General features: G+C 44.2%; 1 protein-coding gene across 1 annotated transcript in view; it reads right to left on the bottom strand.

Annotated features, from left to right (window-relative positions):
- kcp (kielin cysteine rich BMP regulator) overlaps nt 1-23,874 on the bottom strand; it is a 92,463-nt gene that overhangs the window by 12,763 nt on the left and 55,826 nt on the right. Inside the window, exons 19-28 of the mRNA XM_060923153.1 lie at nt 20,336-20,506; nt 9,000-9,082; nt 8,662-8,835; nt 5,690-5,869; nt 5,420-5,599; nt 5,033-5,297; nt 4,835-4,917; nt 4,582-4,675; nt 2,750-2,923; nt 2,597-2,679 (exon numbers count right to left, since the gene is read on the bottom strand). Coding sequence (XP_060779136.1) covers nt 2,597-2,679; nt 2,750-2,923; nt 4,582-4,675; nt 4,835-4,917; nt 5,033-5,297; nt 5,420-5,599; nt 5,690-5,869; nt 8,662-8,835; nt 9,000-9,082; nt 20,336-20,506 — 1,487 coding nt within the window. The remainder of the gene's footprint in view (nt 1-2,596; nt 2,680-2,749; nt 2,924-4,581; nt 4,676-4,834; nt 4,918-5,032; nt 5,298-5,419; nt 5,600-5,689; nt 5,870-8,661; nt 8,836-8,999; nt 9,083-20,335; nt 20,507-23,874) is intronic.

Below are 23,874 nucleotides of genomic sequence, written 5' to 3'. Positions count from 1 at the left end.
TTGGAACGTACTTCCTGTGGACCCTCCTCCCTACCAGCTTTATTGTGCACCGAACTCCCATTAGCAAAGCAGATTTCTTATTATACCCTTAACCCTGTTGTGGCACACTCAGTAAAAATTTGGAACCAGTTCAGGAGAGCATTTACTCTTAACAGCCTCTCCCTTTTTGCTCCGATAACAAAAAATCACATGTTTCCTCCCTCGGTGTCAGATGGAACCTTTGGCGTGTGGTTCAGGAGTGGGATACATTCATTGCAGGATCTATATGTAGACAATAATTTTGCTTCTTTTGAACAATTAGTAAATAGGTTTAATATCCCTAGATCCCACTTCTTTAGATATCTACAGTTGCGAAACTTTATTTCCTCTCATTCCAACTGCTTCCCCTTATATCCCCAGGTATCTTTGTTAGACTCCATCTTCAAGATGGGGAAAAACTTAAAGCAGATTATAGGTAAGATATATGGCCTTCTCAATCTATTTAACTTGTCAACTTTAGATTATCTCAAACACAAATGGGAAGAGGATTTAAGTGAACAGATCCCAGATACAGTGTGGCAGAAAGTTATTAGGAGGATTCACACATCATCTATTTGTCAAAGGCATACAGTTGTACAATTCAAGATAGTGCACCGGCTTCATTGGTCAAAGGTTAGGCTGTCCAAAATTAGACCGGAGTTAGACCCTACCTGCGATAGATGCAAGCAAGCTCATGCAACTCTACTGCACATGTTTTGGACATGTCCAAAACTACATCCCTTCTGGCAGTCAATTTTCAATACTCTCTCTACAACATTAATGGAACCGATAGATCCATCCCCTCTTACTGCTTTATTTGGCGTCACTCCACAGGCTGTGAATTTAAGTAATTCTAAGTCCAATATGGTGGCCTTTTGTACACTACTGGCCAGACGTCTGATCCTGCTCAGGTGGAAAGACCCTCTTCCCCCTTCATATTCCCACTGGATCAGAGAGACTATGCAACATCTGAAGCTAGAAAAAATAAGATACTCTCTCCAAGGGTCTGTTTTGAAATTCTACGCAACCTGGCAGCCTTTCTTGGAGTTTGTGGATCAAATGGAAGCAGAAAATGTAACCCTGTAATACATATGAACCCCTTACTTTTATTGTCACATATGTTTTTTTCTATCTCTGCTATGTTTGCTTGCTTGACTCACCCTATCAACAAGTACATGAGATGACTATCTTTAATTTAGCGGTACAGGTCTGGTGGGTGGCTGGGTGGGTGGGGCGTGGTGACCAGGGATTAGTTTCTGTTTGTATTTTGCATACAGTGAAAACTTCAAATAAAAAGGCCTTGTTAAAAAAAAAATCATTCTGCTTAGAATGTAAACAAACCGGCGAAATGACAGGAGCAATTGGTGGAAAATGTGATAAAAATAATTCTTGAAAAATTAAAAAAGATGCGCTCTTGTCATCAAATACTTCTATTCCATATTTTGTTGCTTTTTTCTTCTTGTATTTTTGGGGTTTTCTTCTTCTGTGTTTTTTTTGGCGGTTGGCAAACCACCTTAAAAGGTGCATTACTGCCACCAACTGGGCTGGAGTGTGGAACAGGAGATATTGGGGAGAAAAAACTATATTCTTTTAGCTCTTTCTGTTTCTTTTAAATACTTGATCATTTTTAGGGTTTTGTTTTTGAGTAGAGTTTTTATTTCATCCTCGGTTGGTTCAGTAACACGCTCCACCATTTTGTTTTTCTCTACTCACAGTATATGAGCTGATATCCTAGTAGTAGAGTAGCCAATCAGAGTGCCTGATTACTCATATCCAGTGAATGTGGATAGAATAAAATGTTGATAAATGAAACTCCTATAAACACGTGTACAGTCAGAGCATCCTGTCCGTACGCTGCGTCCATATTTGTGCATGTTTTCTGAACACTTAGAGATACGGATCAAACGGAACACTATGACGGGAAATCATGGAGGCAGTGTGGCCAATAGTTCAAGCATCACATCCTCAATAATGAAGACACTTTAAAAATGGTGGAACTTTTTGAGGAGGTTTTGCAATTTAAGAAGAAATTTTAAACTGATACTGTATATGATGTTTACAGAATCTACAACGCTGCCTTCGCTTTGTCTCTTTCTGAGCAGGTGGATTATTATGACCTCCTCCACTGTCGCCATGTTTGTTGTTGTCAGAAACGGTTGAATTTGCGCTGCCCTCTAGTGGATGTATTGCTTAACATCAATGTCAACGCAAAGGACACGTGGGCATAGGGTGGTGACGGTCACACCGAGTGAAGTGGATGTATTTGTTTTTGTATGTAAAGAGAGCAAAGTTAGACCTATTAGTGTTTTATTTTTTAATTTTTAAATTGAAGCTCACTTTTATGTACTTCGTCAGTCCACATTTTCTATCCATGATTATTTTCGGGTTTAAAGGGGAGTGCTCGTGTTTAAAGGTGCTGGTGTAGACAAGAGTGAAAAACCGCACCTCTGAAAATGAGCAACTTTCCACACAGAAATACTGATGGAAGGTTTAAGCTGAAGAGTTAACTATGCACATGACAAGAACTTAACTATGATAATAAAATATGTTGTCTGGTTAGTGTGTGTGTGTGTTGTACCTCACATGTGCAGATCTTACAGGGATCATCTGATGGATGGAAGTTCTCCCCTGGTCCATACACACGACCTTCATAAATGCAGTCTGCAGAAACCAGACAGGTGTTTCAGAGTGTGTGTGTGTGTGTGTGTGTGTGCGCGTGTGTGCTTGTTACCTGCACACAGAGGACAACACTCCCCAGGAACACTTATCTGGTTGTTGCAGGGAGAGAGACACTGGATCTCTGAGCAAGTGGTGACTCCGTCCACACACATGCAGGACATACAGGGAGCAGAGGAGGCGAACCAGGTACTGCTCTCAGAGTGTTCGACTCCATCATACACACACCCTGAGGGACACACACACACACACTGCTCTCAGAGTGTTCGACTCCATCATACACACACCCTGAGGGACACACACACACACACTGCTCTCAGAGTGTTCAACTCCATCATACACACACCCTGAGGGACACACACACACACACACACACACTGCTCTCAGAGTGTTCAACTCCATCATACACACACCCTGAGGGACACACACACACACACACACACACACACACACACTGCTCTCAGAGTGTTCAACTCCATCATACACACACCCTGAGGGACATCACACACACACACACACTGCTCTCAGAGTGTTCAACTCCATCATACACACACCCTGAGGGACATCACTCACACACACACACACACACACACACACACTGCAGGGCTCGAAATTCACGGTGGTCCGGTCACCCGAGGCGACTTACTTTGTCATTTGGCGGGTAATTCCTGTCAGTAGCCAGCCCGGCTGGCTAGTTGAAAATAAAAAATATATATGAAGCGAAAATTCAGACTAGGGCTGTGCGATATATCGAATATACTCGATATATCTCCGAAAATTCTGTGTGGGATACATATCATTATTATATCGTAACTATCGAGTATTTTATGGTCATCTGCCGACTTGCATTTGTTTCATGTTTGTTGCGTTTGTTTAAAACCTTTTCCGGTGGTTTTCTCCCTGTCCCTCAGGCAGTAACGTGAGAGGCTGCCTAAGGGTAAAAAAACCAATAATGTCACGCACTCGCCAACCAATCCCGGGTGACATCTCGGTGCTGAAAGGAACTTGCGGGAAGATTCCCTCGTTTCGGTTTACAGCGCTGACTCAGTTCGCGCAATCGCTGGTGTTGCATAGGCTACCGTGTAAGCTCTGTCAATTTCAGCGACAAATTAAAAATGGAAGCGGACGAATTGGTCCCTAAAAGAACTAGTAAGGGGTCAGTCATCTGGCATTTTTTTGGATATCGCGAGGAGGACGTGGAACAGCAAATGCCAGTTTGTAAAGTGTGCAAAAAAACCAGTATCAAAATACTCGGGTCTTGAAATAAATGCACATTAGTCATGAACAATGGTGACTACTCTCTTTTGTGTTATTTTTGACAGAAGTAAAATTCATACATGAACAAATTTTGGCGAGTTGATTTTCTGTTTGGGGGCGGCACGGTGGTGTAGTGGTTATCACTGTCACCTCACAGCAAGAAGGTCCGGGTTCGAGCCCCGTGGCCGGCGAGGGCCTTTCTGTGTGGAGTTTGCATGTTCTCCCCGTGTCCGCGTGGGTTTCCTCCGGGTGCTCCGGTTTCCCCCACAGTCCAAAGACATGCAGGTTAGGTTAACTGGTGACTCTAAATTGAGCGTAGGTGTGAATGTGAGTGTGAATGGTTGTCTGTGTCTATGTGTCAGCCCTGTGATGACCTGGCGACTTGTCCAGGGTGAACCCCGCCTTTCACCCGTAGTCAGCTGGGATAGGATCCAGCTCGCCTGCGACCCTGTAGAACAGGATAAAGCGGCTACAGATAACGAGATGAGATTTTCTGTTTGGCTAGTTACTTTGGAAGGTAACCAGTCCGGCTGGCTGGTGAAAAAATATGACTATATGAACCCTAACCCTGCACTGCTCTCAGAGTGTTCAACTCCATCATACACACACCCTGAGGGACATCACACACACCTCGGCATCTTGGGCAGCAGGAACCTGGATCAGTAACCTGGTGTGTGCATTTTAACAGCGTACACTGAGATGCTGCACATATCACCTCACCATCCTAAAACACACACACACACACACACACACACACACACACACACACACACACACACATTTTCACACAATTTACATATTTAAAACCCCTACACTAGAATACTTATACATGGAGTCAGAGAGTGTGTCAATGCACGAGTGTGTGTGTGTGTGTGTGTATCACCTGGCAGACACACTGAGAACAGTGGTTACTCTGAGGACGAAATATCTGTCCCTCGCTGTACTTAACCCCGTTATGCACACACCCTGGGGGATCAAAGGTCACACCAAGGTTTTAATAGAAAGTATTATCATATCATATGCATACATACAGAGACACTTTAACACACACACACACACACACACACACACACACACACACCTCTGCACTGGGGGCAGCACTGTCCTTGAGGAGTGACTGGATTATGACACGTGTTCACAGGACAGGTGACTTGCGTACAGCTGACGCTCCCGCTCTCACACACGCAGCGCAGACACGGATTAGAGAGCGGCGTGAACGTCTGCGCGTGTGCGTACTGCACGTCTTCATACAAACACGTGTCACACACGGAGCAGCATTCTGAGGAGAGTGCAGGGTGTGTGCACTGCTGAAGACACGGCTTCCTCTGACATGACACATGTTCATTCTAGTAAAAAGTGTATACACACACACACACACACACACACACACACACACACACACACACACACACACAGGTGTTCAGACTGTAAGTGGTAACAACATCCATCCTCAGGTGAACACACTCACCAGACAGGTGCAGATTAAACAGCGGTCATTCGGGGGGGTGAAGGTGGTGCCATTGTCATACTTCTGCCCCATGTATTCACACACACCTGTACACACAGGACAACACGACCCCGGGGGTGTCACTGGCCTCCTGCACGACACCTTCTCACACAACGCAGATGTACACGACACTTCACCATTCTATACACACACACACACACACACACACACACACACAGGTGTTCAGACTGTAAGTGGTAACAACATCCATCCTCAGGTGAACACACTCACCAGACAGGTGCAGATTAAACAGCGGTCATTCAGGGGGGTGAAGGTGGCGCCGTTATCATACTTCTGCCCCATGTATTCACACACACCTGTACACACAGGACAACACGACCCCGGGGGTGTCACTGGCCTCCTGCACGACACCTTCTCACACAACGCAGATGAACACGACACTTCACCATTCTACACACACACACACACACACACACACACACACACACACACACACACACACACAATAAACATTTTGTGCTGCATAATATTTTGTCTTACATTACAATGTGTTGTTTCACACTTTATTAAATTTGTTGTGTTACCTGAAACAATTACGTTGCATGAAATTGTTTTGTGTTGCTTTAAATTCATTAGATGCTTTCACTGATGCTTTTAAATTTGTCGTGAAACATGAAATGTGTTGTGTTGCACTAAAGAAAATATTTGTGTAGCATAAATGCATTTTGTTAAATTAAATTTGTTGTGTTGCATGAAATAAATTTGGGCATTGCATTAAACATTGTGTTACATAAATTCTTTTGTAATATATAAAAAATTGCATGATTTCATGTGCCTTCATTTCCTTAAGCGGTTCAACCAAATGCTGACATCAGGACCTACTCCTAACATGTCTTCTCTGCCATTCAGGAGACTTCTCACCTTCCACTGGCTGCACCTCATTTGAGCTCCTGTTCGACAGAAGACATAGGGGCCTGCTAGACATCGCCAAAGAAGCCTGGGAGGAGTAGCCATCACCCTACAGGTTTCTGATGGAAATGTGTGCAAGAAATGCAAGCCCTAATCAACAAAGTCACACTGATTGCGAGGGAGCATCGTCAGGCAGCCCCAGGCCAAGTAACACACGCTTTATAACCGCCCCACTCGGCATCAGAAGTTCAAACCTGGAGACCATATGCTCCTGCTCCTCTTCAGCACCAACTGCAAGTTCCTGGCACATTGGCAAGGCCCCTATACCATCGTAGAGAGAGTGAGCCCACTCATCTTCTGCCTGCAGCAACACAACTGTATCATATCAACCTGTTAAACATTGGATACAACCAGTATCTGGCCACACAGCTTCCTCTGTCCCCCTGCCCAGGTTGGTTGAGTGGGTCCACATCGAAGAGGATCCAACTCCTCTTTAGCAACAGGACGTCTGGGAGTTGGAGGACCAGTTTGGGGACATGTTCTTGGTAATGCCTTGGCAGACTCACCTTGTAAAACACAAGATAAAGATTTGCCAATGGATTTACCTACTGGGTCCTGGAGCCTGCCACCAGGCTACTGAGGAGGAAGTGGCACAGATGCTCCAGGATGGAGCAAGAGACGTCAACAAGTCCTGTGTCCAGCCCCATCATTGCTATCCTCTGTCCCCACAGCCAGTTTTCTGCCTTCCTCAGTGATGACAAAGGGCTAGTAGTCATCCACTCTGTCACCTGCCATGACAAAGGGCTACTCGCAGCCCATGGCTGATGGAAGTCTATAACTCTGCAATGTCTGCAGGAGACTGAATGCCATCTCAGAGTTCAATGACTACCCTCTGGCATGGGTGGATGACCTCATCGAGAAGATGAGGAGAGCCTGCTTCATCTCCACTCTCAACCTGCCAATAGCCCTTTGTCAAGTCCAGAGTGGACCTGACAGGGCTAGTGGCAAGTGTCTCTCACACAATACCAGGCTGAAGACTGCCTTCAGCACTGCCAGTGGCCATTGGCAGTATCAGGTGCTCCCCTTTGGGCTCCACAGGACCCCCGTGACATTCCAACAGGTCATGGACACTGTCCTCTGTCCCCACAGCCAGTTTTCTGCCTTCCTCAGTGATGTAGTCATCCACTCTGTCACCTGCCATGACCACCTACACCATCTCAGGGAGGTTCTGGCCAAACTACGCAGAGCTGGGCTGACCATCAACTCCTGAAAATGTCATTTTGGGCTCAGGGAGGAACAGGGCCTGGGATACTACACTATCAGGGGCCTATTAAAGCCAGAGAAGAAGAAAGTAGAAGCTGTCAGGAGCTACCCCTGGCCCAGTACAAAATGTCAGGTACATGCCTTCTTGGGGTTGACTGGGTACTACTGATGATTCGTGCCTAACAAGGCCAACAAGGTCCAGAAGCTGAGTAGGCCTTCCAGAGCATTAAGTCCACTCTACCCAGCTTGCTGGTGCTGAGGAACCCTGACTCCAACCCCGCCTTCCTGGTGCACACGGACGCCTCAGAGATGGGCTTGGGCACAGTTCTGTCTCAGGACTTTGAAGGTGAGGAATGCCCCACCCCACACACCACTACAGTGGATGTCCAAGGCCAACAACATGAACAGCAGGTTCACAGGGACTCAATTTCTCACAATAGAAGGCTCAGAGCTGAGCTGAGGGGGGTACTGTGGTGATGTACCAGTGGCATGCACTTCCAAACAGGCAAGTGCTCCTCACCGTGCTGCTCTGGTGGTGCTGACGGGACAGCGCCACTCACCCGCTCCAACTCTGCCACGGCATTTCAGTACCACCAGTGTTGTGGACCAGCAGCATGCACATGGTCAGAGGGTGGGGCCTGCTGACTGCACAGCTGGACCTCACTGATCATTCATCCTCCACAAGGCACCAAGAGAGTATAAAAGGACACCGGTCCAACACACAGTTGAGAAAGATCTCCTCTGAAATGCAGTCTGACTCATAAAACTCTCTTGTGTGCCAACAGACAGTGATGGCGAAGAATCCCTGAACGCTGTGGACAATGCCTTGCCTGGATACCACCAGCGTGCCATTCAGCCTGCACCCCCATAGTAAGTACACTGCACACCGACGCCTCTCACTTCACAAACCCACTTCCACTTCATTTCCTCTCTTAATTGTGTTGCGCTGATCCAACCCCGAGGCTGGTAAAGGGGTTTTTTTTTGTTACATGAAAGAAATTTATGTAAAAATCTGTCAGTGGTCATAAGGTGTGTGTGTGTGTGTGTGTGTGTGTGTGTGTGTGTGTTACCAGGCAGGTGCAGCTCTTGCAGCTGTCTTCAGGATCAGTAAAACGTTCTCCGTTCACATACTCATGCCCGTGAAACCTGCAGTGGTTACAATCAGTACATCCACAACCGTTTGTGGCGGGGTGAGGACATGAGACCTTGGGGCAAGACTTAAGAGAACATCTCACTTCACCTTTCTGTCTCACACACACACACACACACACACACACACACACACACACACACACACACACAGACAGAGCGTGTATTAAACACATTAAGTGCTCACAGAACACATGAGATTTAAATGCATAAGTGTATAAATGTGTGTGTGTGAGAGAGAGAGAGAGAGCATGCTTACAGAACATGTACACGCCTCACACTCTGCATTAGATGGCACAAATTCTTCACCATCATTATAAACTTTTCCTTGGTAAGAACAACCTACACACACACACACACACACACACACAGAGTACCTCGGTTACAGTATTCATGCTTCATGATTTTTGTCTTTTTTTAATAAGCTGTTTAATAAATTTTTTTTAATACAGTTCTCTTATTTCTACTGTTAATCAGCTCAGCGCTAAACTTCAACATTTGTAATGTTTTATAGCTCCACAGGGTTTAAATCCTCATTAAATCAGTGCTCATAAGTGCTCAGTGCTTTTATCTTTATCCACCAAACAAGTGCAAATAAAAGAACGTCACCAGTTTGTTTGTTTGTTTTTTCATTCATTCTCTAATAGCATTTCTGGATAAGCTCCACAGGCCCGATGTTGCCGTATCCAGTTCTCAGTCATCTAAATCTCCTCTCGCTCCAGACTCCTACAGTCATCTACAGTTGCTTGACTGGCCTGTCAGTGAGCCAGTCAGGCTTCAGATTTCAGTGAGTTCTGTGAGGAACCAGGAGGGTAAGGGACGAATGAGAGACGAATGAATGAATAAATGAACAAGAGTCAGTGCACTAGTGCTTGTAGACAGAAGAAAGACAAAGATTAGATTAGATTAGATAAAACTTTATTGATCCCTTTGGGAGGGTTCCCTCAGGGAAATTAAGATTCCAGCAGCATCATTACAGATAAACAGAGAAAAGAAATAGAGAAAAACTTCTAGATAAATTAAATATTTACATATACAAATATAAAAAGAATAAGATATGGGGAAGAGAGGAAGGTGGGAGAAGGGGGGGGCGGCGGCAGGAGAGATATTGCACTTTGTCTGGTATTGCTTATTGTTAGGCTAGGCTACTGCTCCTTCCTGTCCTCTGTCCTCCTGTTACCCCTCCCCCCCCAAAGAGGAGTTGTACAGTCTGATGGCGTGAGGGACAAAGGAGTTTTTGAGTCTGTTCGTCCTGCACTTGGGAAGGAGCATTCTGTCACTGAACAGGCTCCTCTGGTTGCTGATGACGGTGTGCAGAGGGTGACTGGCATCGTCCATGATGTTCAATAGTTTGTCCATAGACCTCTTCTCTGCCACCGTCACCAGAGAGTCCAGCTTCATGCCAACCACAGAGCCGGCCCGCCTGATCAGTTTGTCCAGCCTGGATGTGTCCTTCTTGGATGTGCTGCCCCCCCAGCACACCACGGTGTAAAACAGGACACTGGCAACCACAGACTGATAGAACATCCACAGGAGTTTCCTGCAGATGCTAAAGGACCGCAGCCTCCTAAGGAAGTATAGCCTGCTCTGTCCCTTCCTGTATAAGTGTTTGGTGTTGCAAGTCCAGTCCAGCTTGCTGTCCAGCCACAGCCTGAGGTACTTGTAGGAATCCACAGCCTCCACCTCGACTCGCTCGATCAGAACTGGTCGTGACCTTGGTCTGGACCTCCCAAAGTCAATGACCAGCATCTTGGTCTTCGAGGTGTTGAGCTGCAGATGGTTCCTGTTGCACCACACAGCAAAGCCCCTCACCAGGCTTCTATACTCCTCCTCTCTGTCATCACTGATACACCCAACGATGGCTGGGTCATCGGCAAACTTCTGAATGTGACAGAGCTCCGAGTTGTAGCAGAAGTCCGCAGTGTACAGGGTGAAGAGAAGAGGGGCCAGCACCGTGCCCTGGGGTGCTCCGGTGCTGCTAATCACGGTGTCAGACGTGATGTCCTTCAGCCTGACATACTGCGGCCTGTCAGTGAGGTAGCTAGAGATCCAGGTGACCAGGCAGGGTTCCACTCGCATCCTGGTCAGTTTGTCCTGAAGCAATAGGTGCTGGATGGTGTTGAAGGCACTCAAGAAGTCCAAGAACAGGATCCTCACTGTGCCAGATGCGAGTGGGCTTGGTGTAGCAGGTAGAGGATGGCCTCTTCCACACCGACACCTGCCCGGTACGCAAACTGCAGACAGTCCTGGGCATGTTGTACCTGGGGTCTGAGGAGACTGAGGAAGAGCCACTCCAGTGTCTTCATCAGATGTGAAGTGAGTGCCACCGGTCGGAAGTCGTTCAGCTCGCTGGGCCAATTCTTTTTGGGAACTGGAATGATACATGATGTCTTCCAGAGGGTGGGCACTCTCCCCAGCTGCAGGCTAAGGTTGAAGATGCGTTGGAGTGGTTCACCCAGTTCAGCAGCACAGGTCTTCAGTAGTTGGGGGGCACACCTTGTCCAGGCCTGCTGCTTTCCTGGGGTGAAGCTTCCTCAGTTAACCTCTGACCTGGTCTGCAGTAATGCATGGAGGAGTCTGTGTTGAGGTGGGGGAGGAAGGGACTGCTGTGATGACTGGGGGGAGGTGTGTTGAAGGAAGAAGGAGAGATGGCTGCAGTGAGGGAGAGGGTGGGGGGTACGTGGGCTGGTTGAACCGACTGAAAAAGTCATTCAACTCATTCGCCCTCTCCACTGTCCCCTCAACAACTCTGGTCTTTGTATTGTGGCCTGTGATGGTTTTCACAACTTCCCAGACAGGGGCATATCAAGCTTTCCAAAAGCGGGGGTGTTCTGGAATGGGGAAGTCATATCATTAGAAATCGGTTTATGGCTATATACACGCCCGGCGTGTACACTGTGATGTACTGTCAATGACCGATATGGAACTTTTTCATACCCATGGTCCATGGATGCAAATGAAAGGGAGGACAGCAGAAAGCCTATAAATCCAGTTGACTCCAGCCAAGTTCTGCATTTCATGCAGAGATCTATCATGTTGGGTTTTGGTGTTGTTACTGCCAGGGCTATGTAATTATTCAGTAAGTGAAGGCAAAAAGTATTGAGTGATAATTCTAGTTAACAGGATACTGTTCTACAGTGGTGCTTGAAAGTTTGTGAACCCTTTAGAATTTTCTATATTTCTGCATAAATATGACCTAAAACATCATCAGATTTTCACACAAATCTGAAAAGTAGATAAAGAGAACCCAGTTAAACAAATGAGACAAAACTATTATACTTGGTCATTTATTTATTGAGGAAAATGATCCAATATTACATATCTGTGAGTGGCAAAAGTATGTGAACCTCTAGGATTAGCAGTTAATTTGAAGGTGAAATTAGAGTCAGGTGTTTTCAATCAGTGGGATGACAATCAGGTGTGAGTGGGCACCCTGTTTTATTTAAAGAACAGGGATCTATCAAAGTCTGATCTTCACAACACATGCTTGTGGAAGTGTATCATGGCACGAACAAAGGAGTTTTCTGAGGACCTCAGAAAAAGTGTTGTTGATGCTCATCAGGCTGGAAAAGGTTACAAAACCATCTCTAAAGAGTTTGGACTCCACCAATCCACAGTCAGACAGGTTGTGTATAAATGGAGGAAATTCAAGACCATTGTTACCCTCCCCAGGAGTGGTCGACCAACAAAGATCACTCCAAGAGCAAGGCGTGCAATAGTTGGCAATGTCACAAAGGACCTCAGGGTAACTTCTAACTAACTGAAAGCCTCTCTCACATTGGCTAATGTTAATGTTCATGAGTCCACCATCAGGAGAACACTGAACAACAATGGTGTACATGGCAGGGTTGCAAGGAGAAAGCCACTGCTCTCCAAAAAGAACATTGCTGCTCATCTGCAGTTTGCTAAAGATCACGTGGACAAGCCAGAAGGCTATTGGAAAAATGTTTTGTGGACGGATGAGACCAAAATAGAACTTTCTGGTTTAAATGAGAAGCATTATGTTTGGAGAAAGGAAAATGCTGCATTCCAGCATAAGAACCTTATCCCATCTGTGAAACATGGTGGTGGTAGTATCATGGTTTGGGCCTGTTTTGCTGCATCTGGGCCAGGACGGCTTGCCATCATTGATGGAACAATGAATTCTGAATTATACCAGTGAATTCTAAAGGAAACTATCAGGACATCTGTCCATGAACTGAATCTCAAGAGGTGGGTCACACAGAAAGACATTGACCCTAAGCACACAAGTCATTCTACCAAAGAATGGTTAAAGAAGAATAAAGTGAATGTTTTGGAATGGCCAAGTCAAAGTCCTGACCTTAATCCAATGGAAATGTTGTGGAAGGACCTGAAGCGAGCAGTTCATGTGAGGAAACCCACCAACATCCCAGAGTTGAAGCTGTTCTGTACGGAGGAACGGGCTAAAATTCCTCCAAGCCGGTGTGCAGGACTGATCAACAGTTACCGCAAACGTTTAGTTGCAGTTATTGCTGCACAAGGGGGTCACACCAGATACTGAAAGCAAAGGGTCACATACTTTTGCCACTCACAGATATGTAATATTGGATCATTTTCCTCAATAAATAAATGACCAAGTATAATATTTTTGTCTCATTTGTTTAACTGGGTTCTCTTTATCTACTTTTAGGACTTGTGTGAAAATCTGATGATGTTTTAGGTCATATTTATGCAGAAATATAGAAAATTCTAAAGGGTTCACAAACTTTCAAGCACCACTGTATAACAGAGATGTCAGTATTGCTGCCTACACTGGTATACACTGATATAAACAAAACCAAAAACTTCACATAGCCCAAGAAGTCATACACAGTGTATAGATCATACACCATCATGCATAACAGTTTGGACTGGGATCGCTTTGTGTGAGCAGGAGGCATGGCTAATCAGTTCATGTTGGAGAAGCGCAGCATCCTGGAAGGACCTCTTTAGTATAGCATTCAAATAAGACGGGGCAGTTCCTGCTTTTAATGTCTTTAATTATTCAAACTCGTGTACAAAACTTGTTTGCATCATGCATTACATCAGGTTTAATGCATAAAATTTGAAAATGATGCAATAGACTACACATATACAACAAACACTTAATGGCCAAATAACATTACTGTACAACAATTATTGAACATTCATTCGATTTGAAATGCCTTTAAATCTCAATTGAAAAACTCTTCTAAAAAGTGATAAGCAGTTATAATGCATGAAAAGTAGACTTGGTACAAACACACACACTCGTAATAAAAAACTTGCTTCAACTGACTTTACAACTAGTAACTACTACTATTTAACATCACTGTCAACAAATCCTGACAACCTTACTTTACCCTGACACACTATTTGTGTTTGAAACAACCAAACGTGTTTTTTCTTTGCTCCTTATAAGAAACAAATTGTTGAGCAATCATTTGTCTGTCCAACACGTCAAGTTTGTTCTTCTAAACATGACACACAGCTACACTATTAAGACGTGTTTGTGTCATGCTACTTCGCAGCCACGTTTTCAGCCTTCGGAGGCTACTGAAACCCCTTTCAGCTTCTGCTTTCAGAGCCGCAGAGCCAGGCACAGTAAGCACCGCATGCGACGTCAAACCTGGAACGGGGAATCAGGAGCGGTAAAACTGGTGTTGGCTCTGCAGCTCTGCAGACAGATACTGTATTAATGAGCGCTTTCGGCACGCTACGCAAACTGGCTATTATATTCACGCAACTGCTGATTGGTCGAGTGAGAAAAACTGTTTTGAGTCCGTTGCGTGGCTGTTTTTTGTCTAACGTTATGGCCATAGTTTACTTCCTTGTTACACATTTTATAGTAGCTGTATAATTTTCATAATGATGTCATTTTAATCTGACAAAAGTGCGGGGGATAAAATTGTGTTTCAACAAAAGTGGGGGGGATGAAACGTACGCATCCCCCGCGGGTGATACGCCCCTGTTCCCAGACCTCCCTCATGCTGTTCTCCTTCAGCTTCTGCTCCACCTTTCTCCTGTAGCTGTCCTTAGCTTCCCTCACACAGCGTTTTACCTCCTGCTGTACTGCTTTTATTGCCTCCCTATCCCTGCTCCTGAAGGCAGCCTTCTTCCTGTTGAGGACAGCTTTGACTTCCTGTGTTACCCATGGCTTGTTGTTAGGGTAACACCGTACAGTCTTAGCGGGGGAGACCATGTCTGCACAGAAGTTAAGGTAATCCGTCAGACAATGTGTCAGCCCCTCTATGTCCTTGTTTGCCCCCTTTCCACCAAATCAGTTCCAGGGCTGGTTCGGGGCCAGTGCTGGTGCTGGTTCACAACTCGTTCAACTTGTGAGCCAGCTGAGAACCAGTTTGATTTTCCATAGCTCAGGATGCTAAGGGGAGCCATGTCATTACGTCACTGTATACGCCAGTTACTTCGCTGCGTTTGCATAAACCTTCGCGCGAATATCGAAGCAACAACAACACGGAGAAGAAGAAGAAGCAACAACAACAACAATAATGGATGACTTGGCATTTGTACAGCTGCTGCTTCTCGTCGCTTAAAAATGGCGATCTTTTGCGGTCTTGCTATTGTTGTTGGTCTTAACAACTCCGTCCCCCCCAGCTGACGTAAGCAGTTCTTTCCTCTGGCCCAGCAGAGAGTTGGTGCTAGCCTGGAACCAGTTTTTCTAGCCCCAGAGCCAGTTCTTTGTCAGTGGAAACAGAAAACCCAGTTCCAAACTAAGCACTGGCCCCGAACCAGCCCTGGAACTGCTTTGGTGGAAAAGGGACAACAGTGTGGGCTAAACAGCACATCCCAGTCCATGATGTCATAGTCCCTGAGGGCATCTTCCATTTCAGGGGACCACCTCCTGATGGAGCTAGTTGTTGCAGGCTGCCTTTGAACCAGGGGGGTGTACTTCGGCTGTAGAAGAATCAGGCTGTGGTCAGACTTCCCTAGTGGGGGGAGGGGTGTGGGTCTGTATGCATCCCTCACATTAGCATACAGCAAGTCAATTGTCCTGTTGTTCCTTGTTGGACAATCCACAGCCTGGTAAAAAGCAGCCAAAGTAGAGTCCAAAGTAGCATGATTAAAGTCCCCAGAAATGATGATAAATGCCTCAGGGTGCTGTGTCTGCAGCCTTGCTGTGACAGAGTGAATCCTCTCACATGCAGCGGCTGCGTCTGCCCACGGAGGGATGGAAACACAGATGGTGATCACATGACTGAACTCCCTTGGCAGATAATATGGCCGCAGGCTAACGGCTAGCAGCTTCAAGTCCGGGCAACATCAAACTGTCTTTATGGAGATATGTCCCGGGTTACACCAGCGGTTGTTAACATAAATGATGAGTCCCCCACCTTTGCTTTTCCCGCATGTGTTAGTGTCCCTGTCGGCTCTCCCAGCAGTGAATCCCCGCAGGTCCACGTTAGCATCTGGTACGAGGTGTGTTAGCCATGTCTCCGTAAAGATAAATAAGCTGCTCTCCCGGTAAATCTGCTGGTTGCTCAGAGCGGAAAGCTCGTCGACTTTATTCGGCAGCGAGTTCACATTCCCCATGATAATGGAGGGAATGCATGGTTTGTAGCGCCACCGGTTGTCCGCTAGCCTAGCCTTTAGCTTAGCTCAAGCCTTGCAGCCCCTGGGTTTCCTCCTCAGCTCGGCCGGGATGGGGTGTCGTATCCCAGCTCGTCCCATTGTTTTCAGGGCCAAACGAATCACTGATCAATTCAGTTTCAGTTTGTTTGTTTGTTTGTTTGTTTGTGTGATTTGTTCAAAAAGATTCATTTGTTTGGTCAGTTGCTATCTCTAGTAACCCCACCTCCTGTTCAATAAACAGCACAATCTGGGTTTAGTGCTGTTCTTAAAAAAAATTTAAAGAATGAATCAGAACCGTGACTGCGCCTGGAGAACAGGGGTCAGTTTCCCAAAAGCCTCTTAGTGCTAAGAGCATCTTAACTAGGAGAGAGAGTGTTCATTATGCTGCTTGCTCTACCATTTAACGATTATCTTTGTGCTGCGATGCTTTGGGGAAACCCACCCCTGTTCAGTTAAAAATCACCTTAAAGCAATATCCGCAGAGCCATGGCCTCACTTTCGTTTATAAATGCCTTGGGACCTCAAGAATGGCACAGGAATAGTTTTAAGTGTTAACAATAAATCTAATGTAGTAATTTTTATGATTAAAGTGATTTATATAGGTAGCGGTAGGAGTGAATGACCTTGACATCCGTGACGTCACAGCAGGAAGTGCAACGCCGATCCTCCATTTTGAGCTAATTTATCGCCATGCCACGTAGATGTGTTGCTGGCGGGTGCAGCAGCACGACAGAAGGTGGAGCATTTAAGAGTCAAGGATAGAGATACTATCTACTCAGAAATGTATTTAAAAATAAAGGTTCTGTGTATTTCCTTTAAACCCGTGAGCCGAGTCTCTCACCGTCACATATGGGACAGCAGTATTTAAGAGGGGGCGCCGGGTGAGAGCAGCCCCCTCTGCAGGGTTTCTGTCTGCAGGTCACATTGCCGTTTATAGACCCCTTTCACTGACGTCACCCGAAACCGGAAGTAAACAGACCCTGCGCCATTTTAGAAGACCAACAAACTCGTGATTGGGGGAAATAATGGCAGCGGTATGTGAACCCACGAGAATAAAGTGGAGTGGCAAACGACTTAAAGGAACAGTCCACCGTACTTCCATAATGAAATATGCTCTTATCTGAATTGAGACGAGCTGCTCCGTACCTGTCCGAGCTTTGCGCGACCTCCCAGTCAGTCAGACGCAGTCAGACGCGCTGTCACTCCTGTTAGCAATGTAGCTAGGCTCAGCATGGCCAATGGTATTTTTTGGGGCTGTAGTTAGATGCGACCAAACTCTTCCGCGTTTTTCCTGTTTACATAGGTTTATATGAGCAGTGATATGAAACAAGTTCAGTTACACAAATTGAAACGTGGCGATTTTCTATGCTATGGAAAGTGCGCACTATAATGACAGGTGTACTAACACCTTCTGCGCGCTTCAGCAGCGCATTGATATCTGAGCTCCGTATCAATGCGCTGCCGAAGCGTGCAGAAGGTGTTAGTACGCCTCTCATTATAGTGCGCACTTTCCATAGCATAGAAAATCGCTACGTTTCAATTTGTGTAACTGAACTTGTTTCATATCACTGGTCATATAAACCTATGTAAACAGGAAAAACGCGGAAGAGTTTGGTCACATCTAACTACAGCCCCAAAAAATACCATTGGCCATGCTGAGCCTAGCTACATTGCTAACAGGAGTGACAGCGCGTCTGACTGCGTCTGACTGACTGGGAGGTCGCGCAAAGCTCGGACAGGTACGGAGCAGCTCGTCTCAATTCAGATAAGAGCATATTTCATTATGGAAGTACGGTGGACTGTTCCTTTAAACAAATCTGAGCTGTTTTATTTATGATTTATTGGCCCAACAGTAGACTTGAAAGAAACCTGTGTGAGACTTGGCAAAAAACTGTGGATATAATGGATAAGTCTGTGCATGATCTGTGGACACTTTGAGGTAAGCAAACGCAAGAAATTCAGATTTAAAACATGCTAAATTGGCCCCAAGTTGATAACTGTATGAGGAGCAAGCCTCCCAGACTTCTACAATTTAATAATAATAATAATAATAATAATTTAGGATGGTTTGGGGCTTGCTCTCCCTCCTATTATATAAATAAAACATAGTTGTTGTGTAGGCATATATCATAAATACATATGTATAATTTAGATAAATTAACCTAAATTATGGATACCTTAATAGTAACAAAAAGTATTAATTTTTTAACTGAAAAGATATATTATTAAAAGATAAATATCAACAAGATTACCTTGGCCATAACTATGTATAGGTTATTCTTAATAACAGCTGTAATATCACGAACCAAGCTGCTAACAACATAATTGTAAGCCTGTAGCCCTTTGTAGGCTTTTAAGTCATCAGCAGTGTAGGCACTGGGTGTAAACAACAAATAGTTTACAATGTCTGGGTAGCAAACAGATGGCAGAATTGGTGTCCGGTCCTCCTTATGTATCTGACACGGAGAAATAATATAAATCGTGCTGCCTACCAGATTACAGTCGTCTGTTTTATTGTATCAGTACTAGTATCACTTACTATACTCATCAGTCATAGATTAGTCCGGTACAACATGACCAGCTTGCTTTTTTTCCATTTGACTGTCGCAAGTTTTTTCAGGCTGGTACAGTCAAAAATTGAAAAAAGTTTTGGCCTACTAAACTAGTCATCGATTCTACTAGTGTATTAATTGGAGTCGACATGAAAACGTTCGGTAAAAACTTTAAACCAGTACAATCTCTTCTTCAAAGTTTCACCAAATGGTTTTATTTATGCAATTTAAAGCTCATAATACTGTATAACTTTGGTCGAGTAAAAACACGGAGCAAAAACATGGCTGAATCCTGAATGACTCCTATTTGTTTAAATAGGGGACGACATAGGCGGCAGAATGTAGTTTCTTTTTCCCTGCCATGGAAGCGCACTTGTATACCGAGGAGGAAAGCAATTTGCATTACAGCCGTGAGGCGGCTCGGCTCGGTTTTCCCTTTCAGGCGCTCTCGTTTTCTGTTAGAATTTGGTAAAGAAAAAAAATATATATTATTTACCAGCTTACCGGGTCCATTAACATAAATCTGACAGCTGACAAGGTCGGGATATAAACGAACTTTTGCATTAAACTGTGTGCTTGGATTCACATAATTTTTTCTGAGTCTTATCATATGGGTCAAAGCCATGAATCACAGCCAGTTTCTCCACATACCGTGCCCTTTCTGCAGCTGGTAATGTACTCACATAACCCGAATTATCATCCATCGTGTCACTTTACTCTCGCTCGTACTTTGTTTTATATTGTGAGTGCATGTACTTGGTCTTCCAATATGGCGCCTAACAAAATCTCGCGGCGCGGTGACGTCATGCGGTAGCCCTCTATACACGTCCAGAGTTGACAGTCATCTGAGGGGTTCAAGAACTCCTGTCCACTTAAATAATCTACACCAGCATAATAACAACCTGAACCACACACACACCTTTATTTACATATTACAGATTTCTTCTTTGAATAAGAATATTTCATGCAAATTTTAAATATACATTTTAAGCTTGATTTTTTTTTTTTACAAATGAATAAAACTAAGTCACTTTTCTGCTCCATTTGAGCATTCATAAGCAGCAGAAAGTTTTATTATGACATCATTTTATGATCAAATGGGTTTAATCTCAATTATTTTCTTAATCTTATTTTCAATTATTTCTTATTTCTAAAAATCCCTGATTTTTTTTATTTTAAACACTGAGTGCATGATGGTGCTCATCAGGACACAGAAGCATTTATGACAACTGGAATAAACCTCCATAAATATTTACAAAGGCTTATAAACTGAAAAGTACATTGACTTGAGCCTTGAGACACTGAGAAGTTGACTTCTGTTTAAAGATTTCCATCAGAGTCTCCGTTTCAGATTGCTGTTCTTTTCTTCATCTACAATTCACGAGCCGTGTAGTCGATCAAACACAGAATAATTCACACACACTTTCATTTACCAAATGTCGGAAGCAGGACACACACTGAGTGTGAAACGTACCGTTGCAGCTCTGACAGCACTCTCTCTGTATGGGGAATGGACATGTGGTCGGGGGACATTGTTTTCTCTTGCAGGTCACCATGCCTTCACGACACACACACTCCCCACAGCGGTTCAACACGTTCGGGAACCTCTCTCCGTTAGCATATTTCACACTGTTATACAAACATCCTGTACACACACACACACACACACACACACACACACACACACAGTACCACTAAGCATGCACAGTTATATATACTGTATTTAATACTATAACAATAAAACTAACTGGAACTAGAACTGGAACTTTAACGACATATCTGATTATAATTAAAAAATTAACAGTACATGACTTTGCAGCTATAAATATAACAGTATCTATAACTAAATACAACTATAATTATAACTGTAAATATAACTAGGTGTAACACTAACTAGACTTTACTACAAAACAGTATAACAGTAACATTACCATGAACTATAACTATAATTCTACCAAATCGCAGTGACGTACTTCCGGTTAACATGAGATGCACACGCGCGCCGCCATGAGTCAGTACAACGTTGGACGCCGTGGAGTTCGGAGCTTTCTTGTGGTCTTGCTTCCAGAGCTGTGTTGTTTTTTTTTGGATTAAATTCGGTTTTATACAGGTAATTGATATTTATGGTTATATTATATTCCTTTTCTTATAGTTTCTATGATTTTTTCTTTTAGAAATTTACGACTTCTTTATGTTTTGGGAGTTGTTTTATTAATGCCAGTCACATGGACTCGTATAACTTCACGAGAGCTTTCATACCTCAGTTGGTGTAAAGCCTAACGAGGAACTTTAGGGAAGTAAGTGATAGTTCCCTTAAAAGATTCACTAAGAAGGGAAAGTAAGTGATAGTTTCCCTACAGTCTAAATTCGTAATGCTGTTATTCTACTTAAAAGTCGACAATGTCATTAAAATTGGTAATGAAAAAGGGAAGTGTTAGTTCCCTAGCAAAAAAAAAAAAAAGGGGGAAAGTAAGTGATAGTTTCCCTACAAATGATCTACAGTTGTATGAATTTTGGGAAACACTACATTCATAATCTTCGATCTAGCTTTACTTCAAAGAATATTCAATGAGTGGCGTACAACTCTACTGTATGGATGCTCCAAACGAAATTTCGTTGTTCTTTTTTGAGACAATGACAATAAATATTCTGAATCTGATCAGAATCTGAATAAGACTTGTGAATTCCTATTCACACTACTTATTACTTGTTCGCAGCAATTAATATGTATGACCCAGGAACCTCGACTGAAACCACATCCTCAGAAGATTTGAAAACTTCTATATCTGCCATGTTTTCAGAGATGAAAACTGATCTGAAACAACATGTAGAACAGTTTGTTGCGACTGCCATCGAAAACTACTCTTATAATGAAGATTTCTGGAGTGATGAAGAGGAGGAATCTGGTGGGAATATTTCTAACGCAGATCTTGCTGGTGACTTAGAAAAATTTCTTTCTCAAGATAAAGATCAACAAAAAGAGAAAAATGCTGCCTCAAGCGAGTTCCAGGACCTCGCCCAGGAGTTTGCCACAAGTGAGAAAACAAGCCCACCAATCGATGACGATCTGGTGAAGATCATAGATGGTCTCATCAGTGACAAACTACCCAAAGCAAAACTCGACGAGCTTACTGACAAATATGCCAGACTGGAAAATTGTAAGCTCTTACTGGCTCCTAAGACGAACAGGGCTGTGTGGACTCAGCTTAAAGACAACACCAAGAAAGCAGATACTGGAATGCAGAGATGTCAACGGATGTTTTTGACTGCAGCTTATGCTATCCTTGATGCCTCGAAAACAGCATCTGGAGAAATGAAAACCAAACTAGTCCATGCTTCGGTGCTTATCCTGTCTGGCAATAGAGAAATCAGTCTGAAGAGAAGAGATCTGCTAAAGCCAGATCTCAATGCCCAATACAATGCTTTATGCAATGCCTCAACTCCTATTACAACAGAGTTGTTTGGTGATGACATGGGGAAAGAAACTGATGCAGTGACCAAAGCAAACAAGTTGGGAAAAAGCTTATACCCCCTAGGAAGAGTCGTGGTTCACGCTTTCAGCCCTATGGCCAGGGAAGGTCTTCAGATCGCTTTGGCTCAGCGAGGGGTCGTTATGGCGGCTGAGGATTCAACAGGCCTTTTTTAGAGGAAAGATACGCCGACCGCAGGAGGACGTCAGGAAACGGGCAGGTAACATCTCTGCAGACCCATCACACCCTGGTCACAAACTGTTTAAACTTCTCCCCTCTGGGAGACGCTACAGATCACTGTACGCAAAACGACCAGACACAAGAACAGTTTTTCCCCTCAGGCTGTCTCTGTGATGAACAGCTAAAACCGGACTCAAATATCAGCAACATCAACTGTGAAATATCTGCACACTCATACCGTCATTCTGTGCACACTGTATATTTATATTTACTAAGTCATCCTTGCACTATGCTAGCCTAGTAAACTAGACCCAACCGCCTAGCGGCCAAAAATATTTTTTGCCTAGCGAATGGGTCTAGCCTCGCACCAAATAAACAAAAACACCCCGGGCATCAAATCGTGCCCGCCAATCACAACGCAAGGTTTTTGTTTGGATTCTTTGGGCGGGCTTTTGCAGGAGTGACGACAAAGCTGCGCGACGCTGGAGAAAGCGCAACAGGAAAGATGGCTACGGCTAGTGAACAGCGCGCGTTTGACTCCGCTTTGGAATCAGTTTTAGAAGAATTAGACTTGGAGTTTTCGTTGAAACATGAGCAGGAAGAGGCTCTCCGCTCATTCCTTTTCAAGAAGGACGTTTTCGCTGTTTTGCCAACCGGCTATGGCAAAAGTCTGATCTACCAGCTGGCTCCGCTTGTAGCCAAAAGGATGGGGCTAGTTTGTGCAGTATGAAGAATTAATAAACAGCTTTGAAACATTACTTTTTGATTGTTTCTTATTTTCCCGTTATTTTAAATTTAAGGGAAATTATTTCACCAAACACCACTAAATAAAAACTCTCAAAAACAGTTTAAGCAAACCCTTGAAAAACACTTGGAAAAAAATGTGTATGTGGTACAGACTCCAAACTTGTGGTCATTATCTCCAAACTTCTTAATATCTAGAACCTGTTTATTAATTAATACGCATTTTGAAAAATTATTTATTTCAAGGCCTCCCCCACTGCTTTCTGTCGCTCTGACTACGTCACAGTCACTGTTGCGCTGATTGGTCAGAGCGTTGGCCTATACGCACAGAGACAGTTTGAAAGACAGCGGTTTGTTCCTCCTACCCGCTTCGGAAATGTCTACGGATCGAGGCCAGACTAAATATTCACCTTTAGTCTGGCTTGCCAGGCTAGCACTATGCACCATTTTGCACCAAAAGATTCTACATGTGCATAGCTTTTTGTTTTGTTTTTTTGTCTACGCTTTTTTTGTATCTGTTTGTACTAAGAGAGCCAAGTGAAACCGGAGTCAAATTCCTCGTGTGTGTTCACATACCTGGCAATAAAAGTGATTCTGATTCTAAAATTAAGAAGTTCAT

Source organism: Neoarius graeffei, chromosome 6 (genome assembly GCF_027579695.1).
Source record: "Neoarius graeffei isolate fNeoGra1 chromosome 6, fNeoGra1.pri, whole genome shotgun sequence".
Lineage (NCBI taxonomy): Eukaryota > Metazoa > Chordata > Actinopteri > Siluriformes > Ariidae > Neoarius > Neoarius graeffei.
The sequence above is the reverse complement of the archived record's forward strand: the minus strand, read 5'-3'. Positions and strand labels throughout refer to the sequence as shown.